The 19,577-nt window shown below is 51.7% G+C and overlaps 1 protein-coding gene across 3 annotated transcripts in view; it reads right to left on the reverse strand.

Moving 5' to 3' along the window:
* cadm2a (cell adhesion molecule 2a) overlaps positions 1-7,519 on the reverse strand; it is a 101,732-nt gene extending 94,213 nt beyond the window's left edge. For 2 of the 3 annotated variants that reach the window (XM_053847546.1, XM_053847548.1), the window contains exon 1: positions 7,185-7,519. In XM_053847546.1, the coding sequence (XP_053703521.1) occupies positions 7,185-7,245 (61 nt within the window). In that variant the 5' untranslated portion in view covers positions 7,246-7,519. The remainder of the gene's footprint in view (positions 1-7,184) is intronic. The other variant, XM_053847547.1, reaches the window with a different exon arrangement.
* Positions 7,520-19,577: the final 12,058 nt, after the last annotated feature.

The following is a 19,577-nucleotide window of genomic DNA, read 5'->3' on the forward strand; positions in this document are numbered from 1 at the left end:
GTATTCACATGCCATTACACACGCGCGCATGCACCAACACACCAAGTCAATTAAGAGGAACACGTGTCTGTAGGGAATTACATTTCAATTAGCTTCTGCTGCTCGCAGCCTTCCTCAGAGACAACAACTGCCAACACGTATTTATGAGCAATACTATTCATCCTGCTTTTCAATTAGTGCCCTGTCGAAGTTGAATGAATAGTGGAGTGAATAAGAGCAGAAATGTCTGGAATCAAAGTCACGGGAGAGTGATAGAACAGGGCTTCTTCAGCTCTTGGATATGGGGGCCACCTTCCCCAGAACAAATGGACCCGGGGCCCATTCAAGCAACAGAAGTGACTCATGACTCTTGACTTCATCTGTGATCAACAACCATATTGAATCTACTCACGCGTAAACAAAGCAAAACCTTGTGAAGTGACATGAAACCGTGTGATCATTGCAAAGATATTTGTCTTGGAAAAGTCCGACCAGCAGCAGAAGCAGGTGCAGGTCATGCTCATCAGATTTGCTAAAGAATGCAAACTGCTGAGAAAATTGGGCAAACTGAATACAATTCTGAATAAAATCAATATAATAAATCAGGCCCAAATATCATAAAATAAAAACAATATATTTTATTTCAACTCCATGGAAGACATCAGTAACAACTCAATGAAGGTTTCGCCATTCTAAGAGAGGTGTGAAACAAAACACTTCTAGCAGCCCTCCAAACATGGGCCCCGGCCCTATGGTTAAGAATCACTGTAATAGAAGATATCACTCCGCAGACTTGAGCTGAGGAGCTCAGTCTCAAAGTGCCCCGTCACCAGGAGGAAACACTACTGAACTGAGGACAGACTTTGGGAAAGACTGGATAAAATGGAGTGTGGGTGCATGAAGAATATTCACAGGGGATGAGGTTCCATTTCCTGTTTACAACTTCATTGCTTACATTGCTCATGGGACGAGCCTATGCTAGACCAGAGGTCGAGAGTCAACCGTGTCCTCTTTTGTTGGGACGACAAACTAATGACCAGTGGCATGTGACTAGAATCCTGTCTGGAACTGACATTTGAGGAGAGTGTGGACATCAAGCTTCGCTCTCCTCAGCTACTTGTTTTCTGACTGGCTGGTCCCACAGCACGGTCACTGGTTCAAGACCAGCTGAGGGGGGGTTGAAGCGCCGGGGCTCACTCACGCACGATGTGAGAGTCTGACGCCACCGTGTCTTGAACTCGTGTTGCAGCTAGAAATGAGGAAATAAAGATGAGATGAATTCAACACACACAGTGTGTATTGGGGATGTGTCTCTGGCGTGTACACGTTTGAGCAAGCATCTACGTGCCGCGGTAAACACACAACATATGAAAAGCTTTACACACAAACAGAGAAGCCGAGAACAGACTCAGAGTCCCTGAACAATATTGCAGTTAGGCAGGAGGGGAAAGGTGTGGGCCGAGTTTTGCCCATATCAGTATCGCCGCTCGAGAAAATCGTTACTGTAACGCGGGCTGCTAAGTCTCTAGACTCCAGTCCAGGGGGAGCGGTGTGAGGAGAAGCTGTCAGATAAAAGGGCATGTAACATAAAGAGAACAATATCTTGGACAAGAGCAGCTGGTGAAGTGCAGGGCTGAGGAAAGAACCTGCAGAGTGCACACGGTTCAACTGGAAAGTGAATGGAAAATGGTGGGCTTCTTGCAGTCCATGTGCACGAGATGATACGGCAACAAACTCCAGCCATTTCCTTGAAGGACTCCGGTGACTGGAGTTTACAATCCCTCCCTTCCAAGTTTTAATGGAGAGAGCGATTGTTTTTGCGACTCCAGGGTGTTGGGGATTAGTGACACATGGCTCGTCAATGACTGGAGCTCCAGATTAGCCGCGCGCTAATCCTTTGGAATTCAATGCTAATACAGACATCACACACAAACACACACTCTTACACACTTGTGCCTTCTTTTGTCCTTGTTGATTATATTCATTGATCATATCGGAATCGTTCAGGATTAAGAAGAGTTCACCATGAAAGTTCTCCCTGAAGCAACTTAAAGTTCCAGCGACACGTGGCGCTGTAGCTCCATCACAACATCAATATTCACTTCTCCCTCTGTCTGTCTTGCCCTCAGCCCTGACTGGGGGCGCGTGGCTCAGCACAAGATTCCACCTGACATTTAGAGAGAAATGGAACCCAAAAGACAGCTCAAGCCTCCTGGTACAAATCCTCACACCTTGGTGCACTGCAACCGTTGTTAGGAGTGCTTTGAATGAAATGTGTGATCCTGTTAAAGCTTCTGACGGTACAGCAAATGATAACACCCAGAGTCGGGGTCCTACTGTGACCCAGATCATGGCTTATGCTGTATGGAAGCTTGTTATGGAACAAATAGCAGTCACCATACATGCAGGTAACTGAAAGCAGTGGGTTAAAATCCCTTGCACCTCAACTGCTGCCAGCATTTTACTCCAACAGAGAATGCTAAGGCTAAAGTCACCCTGACGTGCAGGTGGCCCGCCTCACCTCTGAACGTACCCTACCACTTCTCTCCTGAACTGTTCCTGAGCACAGAAGATCCGCACGTCATGAGATGGCAGTCCACTATGCAGAAAAGTCCATTCAGCAGCTTCCAAACGTATCACTCTGACTGGGAGCTTGGATTCCCACTGACTTCTGAGGGAGGTGGCCCTCAATCCTCTCCCTGCCTGCTGTACATGACGCTGTGCCCAGGTCGACGTGCGCCTCTGCGCTGCCAGATCTGAACTCTGCCATAGATTTACATCAGTGCTGAACAACATATTTGTGAGGGGAAGGGAATTTATGGGAGGAAACGCTGTCGGTGGTCTCTGACTTACAGGGATCACTAACAGGTCATTGCACTTCAGTGACAGCTATTTCACACACCAGCTTTCTTCAGACGTCCTGCTCCATTCATTGGTCCCGCACTCTGTTGAAGGAAGAAAACTGAGCATTCACAACCAGACTGGACCTGATACCAGCCTAACCAGGTTATTTCGAATGCATTGTTCCTCCTGCTCGTGGACGTCCAGATAACAGCAGGTTTGCCCAAAAGAAAAGGTGCTTGTCGACAGCAGTGAGGATTCAATTTCCACCTCAATCTTCTGCAGAATTCAGGGTGTGCGTGCGTCTGTGTGTGTGTGTGTGAATCCTTCTCAGAATATCTGCAGGTTGCAGGCAAACACCAGTGTCCCGCTGCCTCATGTATAAATCCGTCTGTACCGAACATCTGTGCATCCGACTCCTCAGCAAACACCTGACTGGAAGAGAAGCTTCTCTGATGGCGTTTCTGGGAGCGCACAGTTTCTGGGCCATGACTAGCGTGTAAGCTCCCGATCCTGTGATTTCCCCCCGCCGTGCCCTCCTTCTTTCTGTTTTAACTTTTTAACACCTGGACTAACAAAAGACTAGCTTTGATCACGGGAAATCCCTTGGCAGCGCCGCGATGAATCCACAGTGGAGCTCAGTCGCGCGCGCGCACGTGTGTGTGTGATGCACATCAGACTAATGCTGCATCACAGGGGAGTCTCAGCTTTGATGCCTCATAGCATCGGTGCAAGGAACAGAGCACCCCATATGCTCCACCTGTCAGGGAGCAGCAATGAAAATGGATGGAGTGATGTAGGATGGATGGAGAGAGAGAGAGAGAGAGAGAGTCCTGTTCCTCCAGTGTAATCAGTGGCTCTGCAAACACACACAAGGCCGCCTGTTATCAGCTGCTTTCCCACGCTGTTGAGCTGCAAAGCTCCACGCCAGGAAGGGAGGATGAAGCCAGGGAGGAATGGAAGGGAAGAGCCGAGGGACAGAGGGTCCGACTACAGCAGCTTAGGCTCGTGAGAGGATAACCACAAGTCTCTGTGGGGGCTCCATCTTAGGCTGCTGGGATCGCAGTTCACAGTCAAGTGACAGGAAAGTAGCCATTAAACCACTGAGAGCATGAAAACGTATTTAACATTTGAACAGGACACGAGAGACAGCTCATGTCACAGCATAGCATCAAACCACATCTTCCAAGATTCCAGACCCGTGTCGGCAAACGGGAAGTACCCTGGAGCAGGGCTCGAAACCTCGCCACAGGACGACACCTGTCACGTTAGCTTGGTCGGATTCCCAAGTCCACACAAACCCTGAGGGCAAGGTGGTCGTCTCATTCCCATTCTCACCTTCCCTGACAACGGTGCTTTGCGAGAGACAGAAACCGCACAACCAGGTATATTCCCGTATTTTGTCCTGGCTTAGGTTTCTGACAACTCCTGGGTCCAGGGTCTTCTGACATGGTTCTATCAACGGATTCTTCTGATCATAAATCTGGTTAGAAATTCAAATATTTTTTCTTTTCTAATACTTTGGTAAATTACCTCTGGACAGAATTAAAACCCATGGTTTTCTCTTGGTTGCACTTTTCCATTCTGACTGTTTCATCATCTTAAAGCGTTTCCTCCCTTCTGGTTTTATGCGAGGGCCAGTGCGGGTGGAGGAGGTTTTTGTGTGCGCTCTGCGCTGCACCGCCACAGACGGATCCCATCCACAACGACAAAGTGAGCGAGTGGTGGAAGAAGCTGGAGAGTATTTCCCAGAGTGAAACATGGGATTCGTGCGAGAGCGTCCTTCAACAGGGGTTTCATTTCGGCCCAAGTTGGACCTTTGTCGATCAGATGACGCTGTGTTTAATGGCATCAGATACGCACGCGTAATTGAAAAGAGATTCTCAAGTGGGACACTGAGCAGCACTTGGGAGCGGCAGCATTCCTCCTCCACACCTCCGCTCACATCCGTTATGCCCTCTGCCTCACTCCCTCTCATTCCCCCGCTCCCTCCGTGCCTCCTCTCAGCCGCAAGCTCTTACGTAAGAGCCGCATTTGCATAACAGGCTGTTTTCCCGGGCTCAGCCACCACTCACGAGACGCACAAGCAAACATGTCAACAACATGGGCTTCTGATCAACAGCCTCACACCTTCCGCACAGATTCAGCAGGTCCACCAGGGCAACAAATGCTGAGAGAGCAGCGCTTGAATCACGCTGAAATGCTGCTCTCCAGCGAGGGGGTGGAAATGAGGTCTGAGCATGCGTGTGCATTCCTGCCTGACGCTCAGACGCACCTGAGGCCATCAGGAATAGCTACACTGTGGCAGTGGGAGCCATCTTCACAAGCCGCTGCACAAAGAGGACACTGGGTCAGCGAGCGGCTCCTCGCTGACGGGACCAGAGGACCTTTCCCTGCTCCCGATCTGTCCTGCACACCACACAACCAACGTGGGGCAGCAGCACTCACACTGTTGAGTCACACCTTCTCAAGTTAAGAGACTTTCCTGTGCCAATCCACCAGCTTGTTTTGTGGTGTGGCCTTCACACACATCAACACGATCTTCTCACAGCTGCAAGCCTGACCATCATGCTCTGTAGCTCTGGAACTCAAGTGCTGCCTGAGGATGATTTGACTCAGAGAGTGAAGGAGAAGCTCTACAGCTAGCACTCTGCAGCAAACGAGTCAAAGTCAAGGTCTGGGTAACAAATCCAGGCCGCCAGGTCACTGCCGTGGCACACAAGAGCATGGAACAGAGATCACCTCCAACATGTTCCTATTCACCTGGAACCCTATAGAAGTGAGAGATGTGGATTAAAGAAAACAGAAAAACTACTGTTTTAAAGCAGAGACCCCAGTGAACCGCAGAGAAGCTTCATCCAAAACCAAAGAGCAGAATGTTGAGACTTACTCGCCTACAATTCCAGCCTGTTCCACTCCATGTCAGGGTTCCAGCTTCAGTGAGAGGCGCCATGCCTTCAGAATGATGGCGTCTTGGCTAAAGGTGGATTCGACCGGCTGCGTCACGTTGGGCGGCGCCACCAAGGATTCAGAAGAATCCTGGCAGAAACCCTGAATCAGCATAAATGCTCTGCGACCTGATCTGTAGTGAGTTGCTCATGAGCGTGTGTCAGCGATTTATCATATATATCAACTCACTTTTATCAGTACGTCCACCTCATGGTGACGTTGGAGCACTAAGCCTCACTTAGCTGCAGCCAGGCTGCCATCACAAACACCTGCAGCAGGTGCACGACCATGTCCATCATCACCAAAACAACATTTCCGAAATCAACGAATGCAGCTGTTGAGTGTGGAGATGGGACTGAACCCGGGTTCAAGTGAGAGGATGGTCTGGAGAGGCTGGACGACCACGACACAGGAATCCTGATTCACTCACTAAAGCATTTACCTTTCACACGTGTTTTTAAATGTGACTCAATAAGATCTGGCAAGACCCTCTAACACGGAGCCCTGATACACACACACGCTCTCACGCACACGGAGGGGATGATAATACACACCACCGAGACCGGCCGTGTGCAGAGCGAAGCCCTCCTCTTCAGATCTCTCTTCTCATGTGAATACATGAAGTGGAAGGAGCTTAATGATGTTGGGTCAATTAGAGGAGAAGCGATCTCTCTTTGACTCTTTCTTCATGTGAACACATTAGCACTTCAAACATGGATACATATATATATACACAGAGAGAGAGAGGGCGGGAGGAAAGATGAGTCCTAACCCTGATCAAACCGTGGTGGATGTGGAGGTCGCTGTAAAGCAGGTTGGCATCTGTGACCTGAAGCTGAAAGAGCCTTCTGACGCAACAATGGCTGGCAGAACTTTCAGGACACATTTGATCATACTGAAGCCACCGTGGCCTCCCGGACAAGACACTCAGATGTGGGGGGTCACACTGACTCCAGATCATTTTTTTAAACCTGAAACTTGATGGAAACTCCTGGCGTGCTGGAGACCTGAGGAGTCTTGGAAAACAGTCTTGGGCAAGGCTCCATAATACACTCAGCAGCCTGAGCTACCTGCCTAAGTGGAGACCGACTGAAAGAAAAATGAAAATCCAGAACAAAAGAAAAGGCAGCAGAGCAGCGGCCGCCAGCATCTCCGTGACTCATGTGGGAGCCACAGGGCTGCGAGTTTCATGTCGAGGTGTGTCTCCGCGTCCCTCACACACACACGCACGCGCACGCACGTGTGTTTGCGTTTCATTGCGTTTACAACAACAGAACGGAGCGAGTGTGCGCGGCCAGCGAGGCTCCAGGGCTCCGAGCGTCCCGCATCTCTCCATCACGCACCGCCGGACAGGACCCTCGCGTGACCTCTCCCCCCGCCCCAACACACAGTCTCAAAGCAAGGGGCCGCCTGACCTTTCAGAAGGATCCCGTACACGGTGTAAAGGGTGAAGAGCAGATGGCCTTTGAAATGCATCCCGTCTTCCGTGGCAGCTCGTCCGCCGCGCACCCCCACTGGACCAGGACCTCTGTGTATCCAGGCGGACCGAGGAAGGCGTCTCAGCTCAGGCACCGGACCAAGCGACAGACTCGCGAGCACTCGGCTCTGTCGGACGGCGTCAGAGATGGACGGCGGACAGGCTTGCGGCGCGGGGAATCGAACCTGCTCCTCCTCCTGCTCTGGAGACGCTGCTGCTGCTGCTGCTGCTGCTACTGTGCTGCACCGTCTGGAACGCGAGTGCAGCTCAGGTCCCGCCCCTCACGCCCTGACTGACGGGGGCTTCATCCAATCAGCCGGTCGGCTCACCGGGGAAGGCGGGAAAAAGCGCTGCAAGAAATGTTACAGGGAAAAACAACAAATATTAGTAGAAGAACGGACCAAGTTCATGATTGAAACGTCATCAGCGAGCTGCACAACCCCAGCCCCCAACTATCACGTCATGAAACGCTACATCCAGCGTTGTCTTCCTTATACGTCACATGTCAATATAACCGTGGTGTGTGTGTGTGTGTGTGTGTGTGTGTGTGGAGATGCTTCTGCTGTGCCTGAATAAGCTCACAGACGACTGTACTCTATCTAAAACCAACTATGTATTTGGAAATGAAAATGACAGTCTAATGATCAAAATATGAACTAAAGCAAACGTGTAGATTGAAAGAGATTCACCTGAATTCTAAAATACACATTGATTTTTCTTGATGTAGGTTTCTTTCAGACAGCAACTGTAAACCATCTGCATCAAATGTTCACTCACACACATGACAGGAGTGGTTTCATCACCAGTCCGAGACGCAGCTCTGAGGGTATATGAAGCCCTCGCTGTGCGTCAGCAGCAAGTCCTGCTGACTTGAGTCATGTTGCTGGTGATGGATCCGTGAGACGCGCCGCCTTCAGTCCAGATCCGGAGGATTCTCAATGTTGTTTCACTAACGCCACCGCACCAATCATGGCAAGCAAACTGTCGAAAAACACGCTTGAACGCTGAATGCTTGTTTTGAAATCCTCACTTCGAGCAGGACGCCATGAGCAATATTTGCCTGAAGCTACGCAGCCTCACACCTTTTGCAGTGCACTCTCAGGATGAGCTTTGAATCCCAAACGGAGGAGCAGCAGACACGCTTGAGCATGCGCCGTCGTCCCACATGGAGCAGGTAACTCCTCGCACGCTCGCTGTGTTGATGGTGAGGATCCCGGCCGAGGATTAAGGCTGACGACCGCAGGAGCTGAGAAGATTGTCTGGCGAAGGACAATGGTGGGGGCTGGTGCTGTGAGATGTAAAGGGACAAGGTGATGTATGGCTGGAGGGGGACACGGATGGAGGCAGCAGCTGCGACCCTTTAATGCACTGCTTCGGTGGAACACTTTCCGTCTGCCACCTTTGGTGCGCAGCTCACTTCCCTCCGGTCTGCAGCCGCTGGTGGCGTCGGCAGAGGAAACAGCCGCATGTTGGCATCCAAAGCAAAGACAAAACTTGGCCACCAAAGGCTGTATTTTTATCCCAGCCATTTCAGCTGGGACTCCTGTATTAACAAAGGCTCCGAAAACCCTCAGTCAAGACTCAGTTTCTGTGTCAATAATGTCAGCTGTTGATTGGTCATTAAATGAAGAACCATGAGGAGCACCTTGTCTGATGGAGTGCTGTGTTTACTCTGCTTCCACAGCAGCGGGCAACAAAGCCACCACGCCCTTTGCCCTGCCAGCTCCAGCGCCACTCGGCCTGTTATGAGGAGCAGGACCTGACCGATTGTGACAGTCAGGCCCGCCACCACCTGAAACACACCCGCCGCGCTGAGCTGTCTCGCTGGCTTCATCCGTCCCGCCGGGGTCAGCAGGACACAGCCGACACAATTCCACCGTTTTGAAGGGGTTAAGTGAGCGGGAACCATTTGGACAGGAGGTCAATGGGAAGGTCAGGGCCTCATTATTGTGAGGAAGCAGACCACAGACTGTACATGCCTTAAATATTTAGCACAGCTAGAGTTCAGCAGTGTTGAGATGGACTCCTCACTAGCCACACAAACATGCTTCATAGAAACGGCTTCAAATGAAGTTGTGTCAAGAACTGTGACACAGATGCAGCGAAACACAACTCGCACACTGTTGCAACATAGATGGAGGTTAGATAGCGGGATGGAGACGCTACCGAGAGGTTGTTTCTCAGTTGATATAAAAACACAGAGGTGGAGGCTTGTTTTTCCTCCAGACATTTATTAATTATATATGCTCCTAAAGCCCCTGAATAATGAATCACACAATTGAGACTCTGAAACACTCGGGGTAGTGAGACAACAGGACGACCTTCCTGATCATTTGAGCGCCAGAGCTTCTCAGTCAGGCACCGTGCTGCTCCAAATCATGTCAGAACACCTTCCCATCTTGCAACAAAACACTCTGGCACGAGAGGATTTCAGCGGGGGAACTGGCCTCAGATGAAGCCCACGTCCGAATCTTTGTTGCTCGCACAGAGCTGCGCGGCTGCGCTCACATGTGGTGGCTCTGTTGTGCGAGCCCTCAGACAGCTCTCCAGCGTTGCAGCGCCACTCTGACTCAAATGCCAGCGGCTCTCTTCACACCTCTGCCTTCGCTCCGCTCTGACTGTCAGTACTCCCTCCAGCCTGCCGGGGCAGTGTGTGCAGAGCTCTCTGACCAAAGAAGCGATTTGATTGATGGGCTTAGGTCTGGGCTTGAGTGTGTGGAAGGCCTCGGTGAGAGACCTGATTCTGGGTATAAAGAGAAGGTCTCGCTATGGTTGACTTACTATAAATTGACCTCCTTTTACTCGTGGCACAATGCGCTGCAACAACTGAAGTTGGAGTGAAGCACTTCAATACCAAATGTTTCCCCGCTGATTCAAGGTGGCCTCCACATGTTTAGGTGGTAAAATCCTGTTGCAAACATTTCCAAAATTCCACAATGAGTGAATGAGCTGAGCCAGGACACGTGGCTCCTCCGCCCGAACCTTCCCCCGACAGTCGCGAGCAGGTGCTTCGTACACAGAATAGTGAGCGTCCTCCAACATGTGTTGTGGAAACAAGAAGCCTGTGTTTGTGTCACAGCTTCTATAAATAGACTCAACCTGTCCAGCTGAGCTCATTTTGGGTCACTTCAGGGGAGGCGCCGGCACTGCACACCCTGGAATGGTGAATTTCACACTCTCAGAATTGCTGTGCCGCATCAGCAGAGGCGCAGGATGGAATCATAGGGTCTGTTTTGAAGAGCGACGGAGACACCAGCCGCTTGGAAAAGACACTTAAGCTTGTTCTCACTTGGGATTGTCCTGCCTGTCCAGATGGCACACGGGCTAGTCTCCGTCTCACCCACACGCACACACACACACGCTCAGGCACTAATGCGCACACCTTCCTCTTCCAGCTCCAAGGAACCAGCAGCTGCTCCTGGCGGCGACTATTGTTCCGCACTCCACCTAATGCAGCCTGACACATGTTGCCGAGCAGAAGGCCCAGCACTTAGGTTTGGTGGGAGCCAGGCGGGGCGCCACATAAATCACTCCACCTCTCACCTCTCAAGTGTGTCTTCGTGCCTGGCTCTTTTCATTCAGTGGCCTACTCTGTCAATAATGCACAATCCTCTCACAATAATGACGACCGCATCAATAATTCACCCTCACACAAACAGAGACAGACCCGGGAGATAAATAATTCCTCTTAATTAGGTTTTACAGTCGCTAAATATTTCATCTCTGCTTCAGGAAAGTCACAATTGCTTTATACACTTCGCCGCTGCAGGAGTCGCACGTGAGGCGGACGAAGGTGCACGAGCACAACTACACCAGGCAGACTGTCAGTCAACAAGGCCATCGACTGGAAACATTGGGAGACGAGTACGTGGCTGGTTCTCCCACCTGTGCCCCGGACAGGTCCCGGGGCAGGTGGGGCTCCACGCTCTCACCATGGGGAAGGGTCTGACTAGCAGACTAGAGCTCAGAGCGGCGCCACGCGGCTCCACCCGTGTATTTTATGACGAGAGTTCAGCACATGCTGGAGAGATGTTCAGGACAGCGGTGACGTGACTGGGACCGCAGCAGCGTGTCCTCCCCAGAACACCAGCCACATCCCATCCTCTGTGCCTTGTTTTGTTATTTCCTGATCATTTCTTTCATCTGGCTTGCAGTTATTTTGCTGACACACCAACACTGAGCGTCATCAGTCCTCCCTGGTGGAGGTCATCAATGGAGCCCTCTCTGTTTCGGAGCGTATTCACCGCTGGTTCTCTGTTGCGGAGCACCTGACTGGGCCAGTTTGTAGCTGCAGGTTCGTACTGCCTCTCTACCTTGTCATTTATAGTGAATAAAGGCAACTGTATTTTCCTCTCTCGTACCAAACTGTCACGGGTGTTCAGCGTCAGGCGCTCAAGCAGGAGCTCAAGCAGCTGCGTGTTGCTCCTCCCTGTGGTGACTCCACCAGCGACCGTTCCCTGTGGCGCTGGTGACCAGTGAGTGCCAGACGAACACAGCCCAAACTCAGACGCAGCCTTGTGATTGAAAGACAGGCTCTTTGTCCTGCTGGCGTTTTCCTCGGCGCTAAACTCCTGAAGTGGACGTCATTTGGTCCTGGAAAGGTCAGTCTGAATGCTTGTTTAGTGCTTGTCATGTGATACTGTGTCGTTCTCACTCTTATGAAACCAGCCACTTGAATCTGAAAGTAAACTTCTTGAAATGCCGCGAGCACTTGATCGGAAGCGGACTGGCGGCGGCGGACGCGGCGCAGGCGTCCAGCTGGGAGCAGGCCATCCGAGACCGGCTGCTCGGAATATTTCTCCGCAACCACATGCAAATGTTTTGGGAAGCCACAGTTGGAAGTTTGGTCGCTTCATAGCCAAAGCAAGAAGTCTGGCATGGGACCGAGGAGGATGAAATGCCACTTGAATGAAGATAAAATAGCAATTGCTTCAAACACCGGAGCTCATTTGAAGGGGAAATACATTGGACACTTTCGTCCACTGTTTTATCTCGGGTTTGCTTCATTAAGAATCTTTGACTTATGGTTTTTGGTCAGTTAGAAAGACAACATGGACTCGCTGGACTCCATCCCAGCTGCACAGGGTGAGAGGCAGTCCAGAGTCACCTCGCTGTGAGGCACTAGGAAGCCTCACTGAAATTCTGAATTAATGGCTCTCACAGATCAACGTCTGTTTCAAATGGCTATTCCAGCTGCATAACCAGCCAAAGCACCGCGGAAGAGTCGCTTCCTACCAAGTGACGTGTTCATGCTTGACTGGCTGGAGACGGTCAGTGACCATGTCTCCAGGTCAGGTGGACCACGAGAGGCTCTGTGGAAATCTTTGAAGTTTTCACTTCAAAAGGTCAATGGTCACTGTGTGTCTTCTTCCCAGAAGGTCAGAGGTGATTTCACAGAGGAGTCTTGAGTGACGTGAGGTGAGAAACACGATATACAGCGCAGGCACACGTTTGGACAATCACATCGCCACATCAGTGGCACTGACACATTTTATATCCCTCTTCAAGGAGGCAAAAATAGAAACAAACAACAGAAGAACATGTCATTTGATGTGAGACGTGGCAGGTGAGTCTCTAGAGACGGTGCTGTGTCCGTGACATACTGACAGACTGTAGCAGGACTCTGAGACAGAGAGCACTGCAGTGATCAAAGTTTCCACTCCGGATGTTTTCAACAGTTTCAGATTCAGGTGGCTGACGAACGCAGCACCTGACTCCAAAACAGCGACGGATCCGGTTCTGCCTGAGAGAGTCTGCTCATCCAGCTCGGTGAAATGAATGGTTATTTCTCATCGTTCCCAATGTCACGCTGGGAGCAGCAGGTGTTGCCAATCGTCAGCTGTGAGGAAGCAGCGCTCTCACTCTCATGAGCCCAGAAAACTCTCCGTGCTCCGTCAAGTGCTGGAGCTTTACATGGCGTGTTCCCTGCGCAGCATTGTCCCCTGCATGTGCTGCAGGATGCTAACTTGACATGAGCGACTGAAAGAAGCTCCACAGCAGACGTGCTGCTGCTGAGTGAGCAGCCAGGAGGGAGGAGCGGACGCACCACCACCAGCGGGGCTTCACCAGAGCGCGGCTGTTGTGAAGGTGAAGTGACAGGTCGCGATTCACCGGTCACACTGAGATCGGCCGATCACGATCTGTGAGCGATCGATCGGAGCATCCCCAGTTTTGACCAATGTGAAACATCAACTTCAAGGTCAGGAAGTTCTCCTCCGGATGAAGTCACAGGTGGTGAGGTAGGAGGAAACCAGAGTGCTCTGGAGAAGAAGCAAGCTGCTCAAAGAAAGCGCGCTGCTCTGGTCTGGCTCCTGGAGATGCTGCTGCAGCAGCCACCACGCCACTGTGCTGCCGGTGTCCTGGAGAATACTTCATTCAGCCATTCACATTCATCATCGACTTCCAGCGGCTTCACCCCCGCTGGGTCCCCAGAGTCTTCTCCAGCGAGCGAAACACGGATCAATCTTTTTTGACAAATGGTTTACGCATTATTACTGAAAGTATTTCAATATCACACGGCTCGCCAAAGCATGGGTTAAGAGATGGAAATGTGGGGTTATGATTTTTGAAACAAGCCTCTGCTGATGCACTGATGATGATGATGATGATGTCACTGGATAATGAAGGGCTGACCTGGAAGAGGGGCTGGTGGAGCGGCCACAGCCAGTTTCCTCACATGCTTCCTGGTGTTTGGAGTGAGCTGTGCGTGGAACAGCCTCTCCTGCAGCCGGCAGCGGTCAGAGGGGCCTCACTACACCCACTGTTCCCTGGCAGCGGCACCACAGCGCTGGCCGCGCCGCTGAAATCGCGCTTCCACGTCTGACTGCCATGTTCCGCTCGGCAGTGCCAGCAGCGCCGAATCAGTGGGTGTGATGCCACCATCAAGTGCTAAATAGAGGCTCGCAATACTTCAATTGTCCAAACAAGCTGTTGGCAGAAAATAACAGTTTCAGGCTGGCGAGGAAGATGTGAAGGGAAACAATCTCACTCAGTCATGGAAAAGAAAATCTGCATCACAGAGAGAGGCAAAATCAATCAGAACTTGTTCAACATTGTAATTGAAAAAATAAAGTGAGACAGTGTGTGTGAGTGTGGAGGGACACACACACACACACACACACGTGTCTGTAAATGTGCTTTTATGTTCACGCTTCCATGGTGGAGCCGTCCGTGAGGTAGCCCAGCATCCGTGGCCAAGCCTGAGGTCCGCCGCACAAACTGCATCCAAACAGAAAGACATCACTGCCGCCACAGGAACGGTGATCCTCCAGGCTGAGAGAGAGCACGTGGACCTCGCCTCCTTCAGCCCAGCTGTTCTCAGCCGTCCATTTTGGCTCGCCTCGACGCGGCGTGAGAGCGCAGGAGTGGAGGACGGCACGGTGGAGCACCAGGCGCTGCTGCGTCTGCCAGTCTGAGACGAGCGAGTGCTGGTGAATAAGCAGGCCAAGTGGCGTTTATCAAACGCACGGCAACAAAAAGCTCAGTTCCACTTCCTGTTTTCAGATATGAGTGAATACACTCATCCTCCACTTCGCTCAGGTTGAGCAGCTTGGAACGATGCGAGTGAAAATGTCCGATGAAAACGTCGTCTCTGGGCAGACGTGTGAAGATGACCAATAACGTGTGTCTAAACGTGGGGTTGACCACAACTGAGGTCCAACTCCACGCTGAAGTTTGGGAAGGTACTGATCTTACATTAGCGCATCAATGGGCGCGGCAGAAAGTGACTTCAAACAACAGCAGCATATGGCTAATGGCTTGATGCTATTTCCAAAGCTCACACTCAGCACTTTCCTCTCTAGTTTTAGTGATGTGCAGGTGAACCCCCCCGCTCACAGGTAGCTCGACGAGACAGGTGGTTTCCTCTCCTGGCTCCAGGCGACAGCACGTTCAAGCTAAGTGGCTCAATCCGTGGCTCAGTAACTGCTCTGCAGTGCACTGTGTCGTGCAGCAGGAAGCGATGGGGTTTGTTCCTGGAGTCACGGCTGGGAGGATGTGTGAGGTGGACGGGAGGGGGAGCTCTACGACCAGGGGTCCCGGTCTGAGGAGGGCGGGCCACAGGAGCCCACGGAGCCCACGCTCCAGTCCCAACAACATGGCCGCCTTTGTCTTGTCTGCTCTTCAGGTCCCAACGTCTGGTGTCGCACTGGCTTCTCAATAGAAACCCTTCAGCAACGACGAACACAACTGGCTGAACATTAAACTCCCAGTTCAAATATTCATGAAAATGATTACATGTAAAAAAGACTGAACTAGAGGAACGTGGAGGAGTGTGAGAGAAGGAAAGCTAAGGAGACACGTACCGAGGCGCCGACAGAACGCGGGTCACGTGTCTTCACCTCAGGAGGAGCCCTGGCTCTGCAGCGCCACCAGCTGCTGCTCAGCTGAAGTTCTCACCTGCCAGTGCCGCGCGCAGATCCTTAGCCAACCTCACTCATTTGTGACGCCTTGTTCAGAGATCAGAAAGTCCAATTATTACAGCCATTACAGCTACAGCAGGCAACGATGCCTCTGCTGCAATAATGACCAGATTAATGACTCCATCCCCGGGAAATGAAAGGTTCTCACTGGCAAGTGTTTGCGCCGCGAGCCAAGAGCCTTGGTGTTCAGGTGAGCAGCCTGTGCTGGCTTCTTTTAATGAAGCCAACACTGAACCCACTGCCAAAACATTATGACCACTCCTTGAATTCACCTTCCTCAAGATGTTTGATTCGCGATAACGGAAATGCATGAGGTCCAGAAAGATGAAGACGTTTTCCCCACCTTCAACATCCGGACTGCTGCTTCTGGAGATGCCGAGTGTCATGGTGCCTCAGGGGACCAGATCCTAGTGCTAAATCGTTGACGGTGAACTGAGGTCTCGGAACAACGAGAGTAAGTCTAACAGAGATTTGACACAAGCCCACTAAACTCAAGACACGAACAGGAAACGAGGAAACAAAAGATGTCGCCACCAACACCTGGCGCGAGGAAACAATGCACGGGGCAAAACCTGAAACAGAAAATAGGCGAATCAAAGTCAAGCCCTGAATAACGGGGACAACAGAAACACACTCCGAATAACTCGCAAGGCCCAAAGAGCAAAAAGCGCTCAGTGGTGGGACCATACTCACACAGACACACACACAGACACAAACAGGGAGAAAACTAACTAGAGAAAACAAAAGGTGAGTAGTAAAAAAATCACAACAGAAAACAAAATGAGGAAAGAACTAAGAAAGCAGCAGATAACAAACACGCACGCACAATCCAACTATATCAATCAGACGGGAAACAATGGCACCAGAGGAAGAACTTCACCAGTGGAGGCGAAGTAACCATCTGGCGACACAGACTGGAGCCAGAGAGTCGATGAAGGGAAGGACTGGTGCCCATTATCCTTTGATGATGATAAAGGCTCAAATGTCTTCCAAACGCAGGAGCTCCAGGTTCCTCAACACTTCTACCACGGCGTGATGAGGGTCAGAGGCAGGATTGAAAGGAAACTGTCGCCAGGAACATCGGACAAACCGTCACCTGTCAGGACACGCTCATCGCTGGCAACGTCTTCATTCATTCCCTCGCAGCCTCTGCAACCATCACCACTCTCACTCTGCATAGAGTGCAGCAACCCACGGAGCAGATGACGGCTCGGAACAGCGTCTGTTTACTAATGGTGTTCGCAGCAGAGTGAGTGGGTGGAGCCTCACCGACCTTGATCCTCGCTCACCTCTCAAATCTTGCACCTGGACGCCTCATCTCCAGCTGCTTGCTCCTCACCCATCACCTGACTGCGCACCTGCACTGGAGCATCTTCTCGCCACACTTCACCCTGGTTCACCTTGGCTCTGTGTTCCAGATGAGGTCATGTATGAAGGAGGAGGGCTGGACCGGGGCGTAACGTTTACATTTCTCCAACGCGTTTGGTCCCACACGCGCTGTAAAGGTCTGATCTTCTGCCAGAGTCAGCCACCACACCGTCGTTCAGAAGGAGGCAGGAGTAGACCTCACAACCAAGGCTGGAGATCTAATGAGCGGACGGCAGGTTTGCTCTCCTTCATCTAGTCCTCCTCCACACGTCTTTTAAAGTGGGAACAGGGGAATGTGTGTGTCGGAGCTGCAGCTGGACGGCAGAGTGAGGAGAAACCATTTAACGCTTCCATCTTTCAACAGACGGATAATAAGAGACTGATGGAATAAAAGGAGAATGAGATGTATCGGACAAAGAAGAGGAAGCAAATGGTTGAATGGGGATGGAGAGAGAGGAGGAAGACAAAGTGCGAGTTAATGAAGAGGTTCTAATAATATAATGGAGATCAGCAGCTCCAAAGGACGGCGCTAGCTTGTCGCCACCAGGCCCGGCATGACGGCTGTCTCTCTCGTTGTTCATGCCTTTTTGGCCCGTTTCTCTGCGCATGCTCACACGTGCTCCTCCTGTGAGCCAGGGTGTCTCCTCCATCATCCCTGCCCTCGCACCCGTCTGAGCCACCATCAAGCCCCGGTCTCTCTGGCTCACACGCTCTCTACGAGCTGGACTCTTGGCTGAGGAAGAGAGGGCATGAAGACGACAGAGGCGCTTCGGAACGTTGCAGCGTCACAGAACTTGACCTGCGGAGGTCTGTCAGTCACAGGCAGCCAGATCAAATATTCAGGTCCCATGATGCTCTGCAACAGGAGCGTCTAAAGCGCTCAGCCTGCTGAGTCTTCCTCCAGAACAGACCTGGGCAAAGTGCGGCCCGGGGGCCATGTGTGACCCGATGCCTGCATTTTCCTGGCCCGTTTGATGTCAGACTAATAACTAATATGTCCTTATGTTTCTACCTTTTCTGTTCTTTCTCTTTTAGTCACCACCGCCACTTCAGCAGTAAATACAGCATGTTCCTGTTTGAAGACTAAGATTTTCTTCTTTTCTTTGGCCATTTTTCTGTTTTTCTTGTTCCTCTTGTCCCTGTTACTTCAGTGTATATGTGGGGTATTTTTCCGTCGTGCTTCATGGCTGTCTCTCTGTAGCTGAGGGCCCCTCACAGCCATAACAGCTTCCAATGTGGCCCTCTAGGACGTGGACTGGCCCACCTCTGCTCCAGACAGTCGCTGGGCAGAGCAGCGTTTCTCCTTGTCAGAAGGTATCCATCAACTCGAGAAGGAGTGCTGTGCACTTAAAGCACTGGAACTGTCCCATGGAGCCAATGCGCTGAGATTAGATTAGATGATGGCCGTCGTTCTCTCCAGCTGAAGGAGGACGCGAGTGTATTGACATAAACCAAGTGGCATTTAGAGAGCCAGCAGGTCTGCGAACAGTGCTGCAGGGAGGAGGAATCCTGAGCCCCGAGCCACACAGGCATTCTAGAACGATCGCACCCTCTCACAAGTCAACATAGCTCGGATCTGTCTGAGCAGGGGCCAGACGAGGGCCCCGCTCCTGAACGGCCTCAGCTGATATCTCTGAAGCCCCGAGAACATCTCTCTGTTGGGCACTTTCATCTGACTCTTGTTGGCTCTGGGAAACCAGCGAGTCACTCAGGTGCACAAACCCTTGCCGTGCTGTCCCCATCCAGCAGGGGGCGTGTCTCTAAAGCAGTCCTCTCCTGATCCAAGGCCATGTGGTGCACGAGGGAAAGCACCCGACCACTGAGAGCTGGGGAACTCGTCTGAAGCCATGGGTGGAGCTACGCTGCCGTCCACGGTGAGTCAAGTGTTAAAGAGTACAAGCTGTTCCAGAGAGCTGAGGAGGCAGCAGAAGTGGAGAAGGAGAAGACGCCCTGATTGTCTCCGCTGAAACATTACCGAGCCACGTGCTCCTGCGCTCTGACTCCGCTGACGGCCTGCTGAGATGAAATGGCCTCATCACGATGCGTCGACGTCGTAAAAAGAGCAATAACCTGCAGCCCACTTGAGGAGCCCAAACCACCATCAGCCGAGCTTCCATGAATGCTGCGGCCGTGCGGGGGAGGCTCTGACGTGATGGCGTACTGGCGGCAGACCCGCGGTGAAGACGGCGCAAGACGGTACAAGCATCCACAGGCCTCTTCCTGGCAGCTCCTGACTTCCCAGAACTGCTCCCGGCTCTGGTACACAGAAGAACAGAGTGAGGATCAGTCCATCCCCTGCTGAGAGGAGGGAGCAGCAGCGGGACGCTCCCTCGCGCTGCGCTGGACTCCAGGGCTTCCGTCGGCGGTGCCTCATCTCTGCTGGAGCTGTTCTGCTGCAGGGATCACTGGAATCACTGAACGATTCCAGTGATCCGCGGCGCAGACGCTGGAAACACCAGGAACATCGGATCTTAACCTTTCGATCTCTGGGCCCACCTGTCCCAGAACAATGGCTCCGGGCCTCATTCAAGCAACACAACCCA

The sequence above is a fragment of the Synchiropus splendidus genome, chromosome 17, assembly GCF_027744825.2.
Source record: "Synchiropus splendidus isolate RoL2022-P1 chromosome 17, RoL_Sspl_1.0, whole genome shotgun sequence".
NCBI classification, from domain to species: Eukaryota; Metazoa; Chordata; class Actinopteri; order Syngnathiformes; family Callionymidae; genus Synchiropus; species Synchiropus splendidus.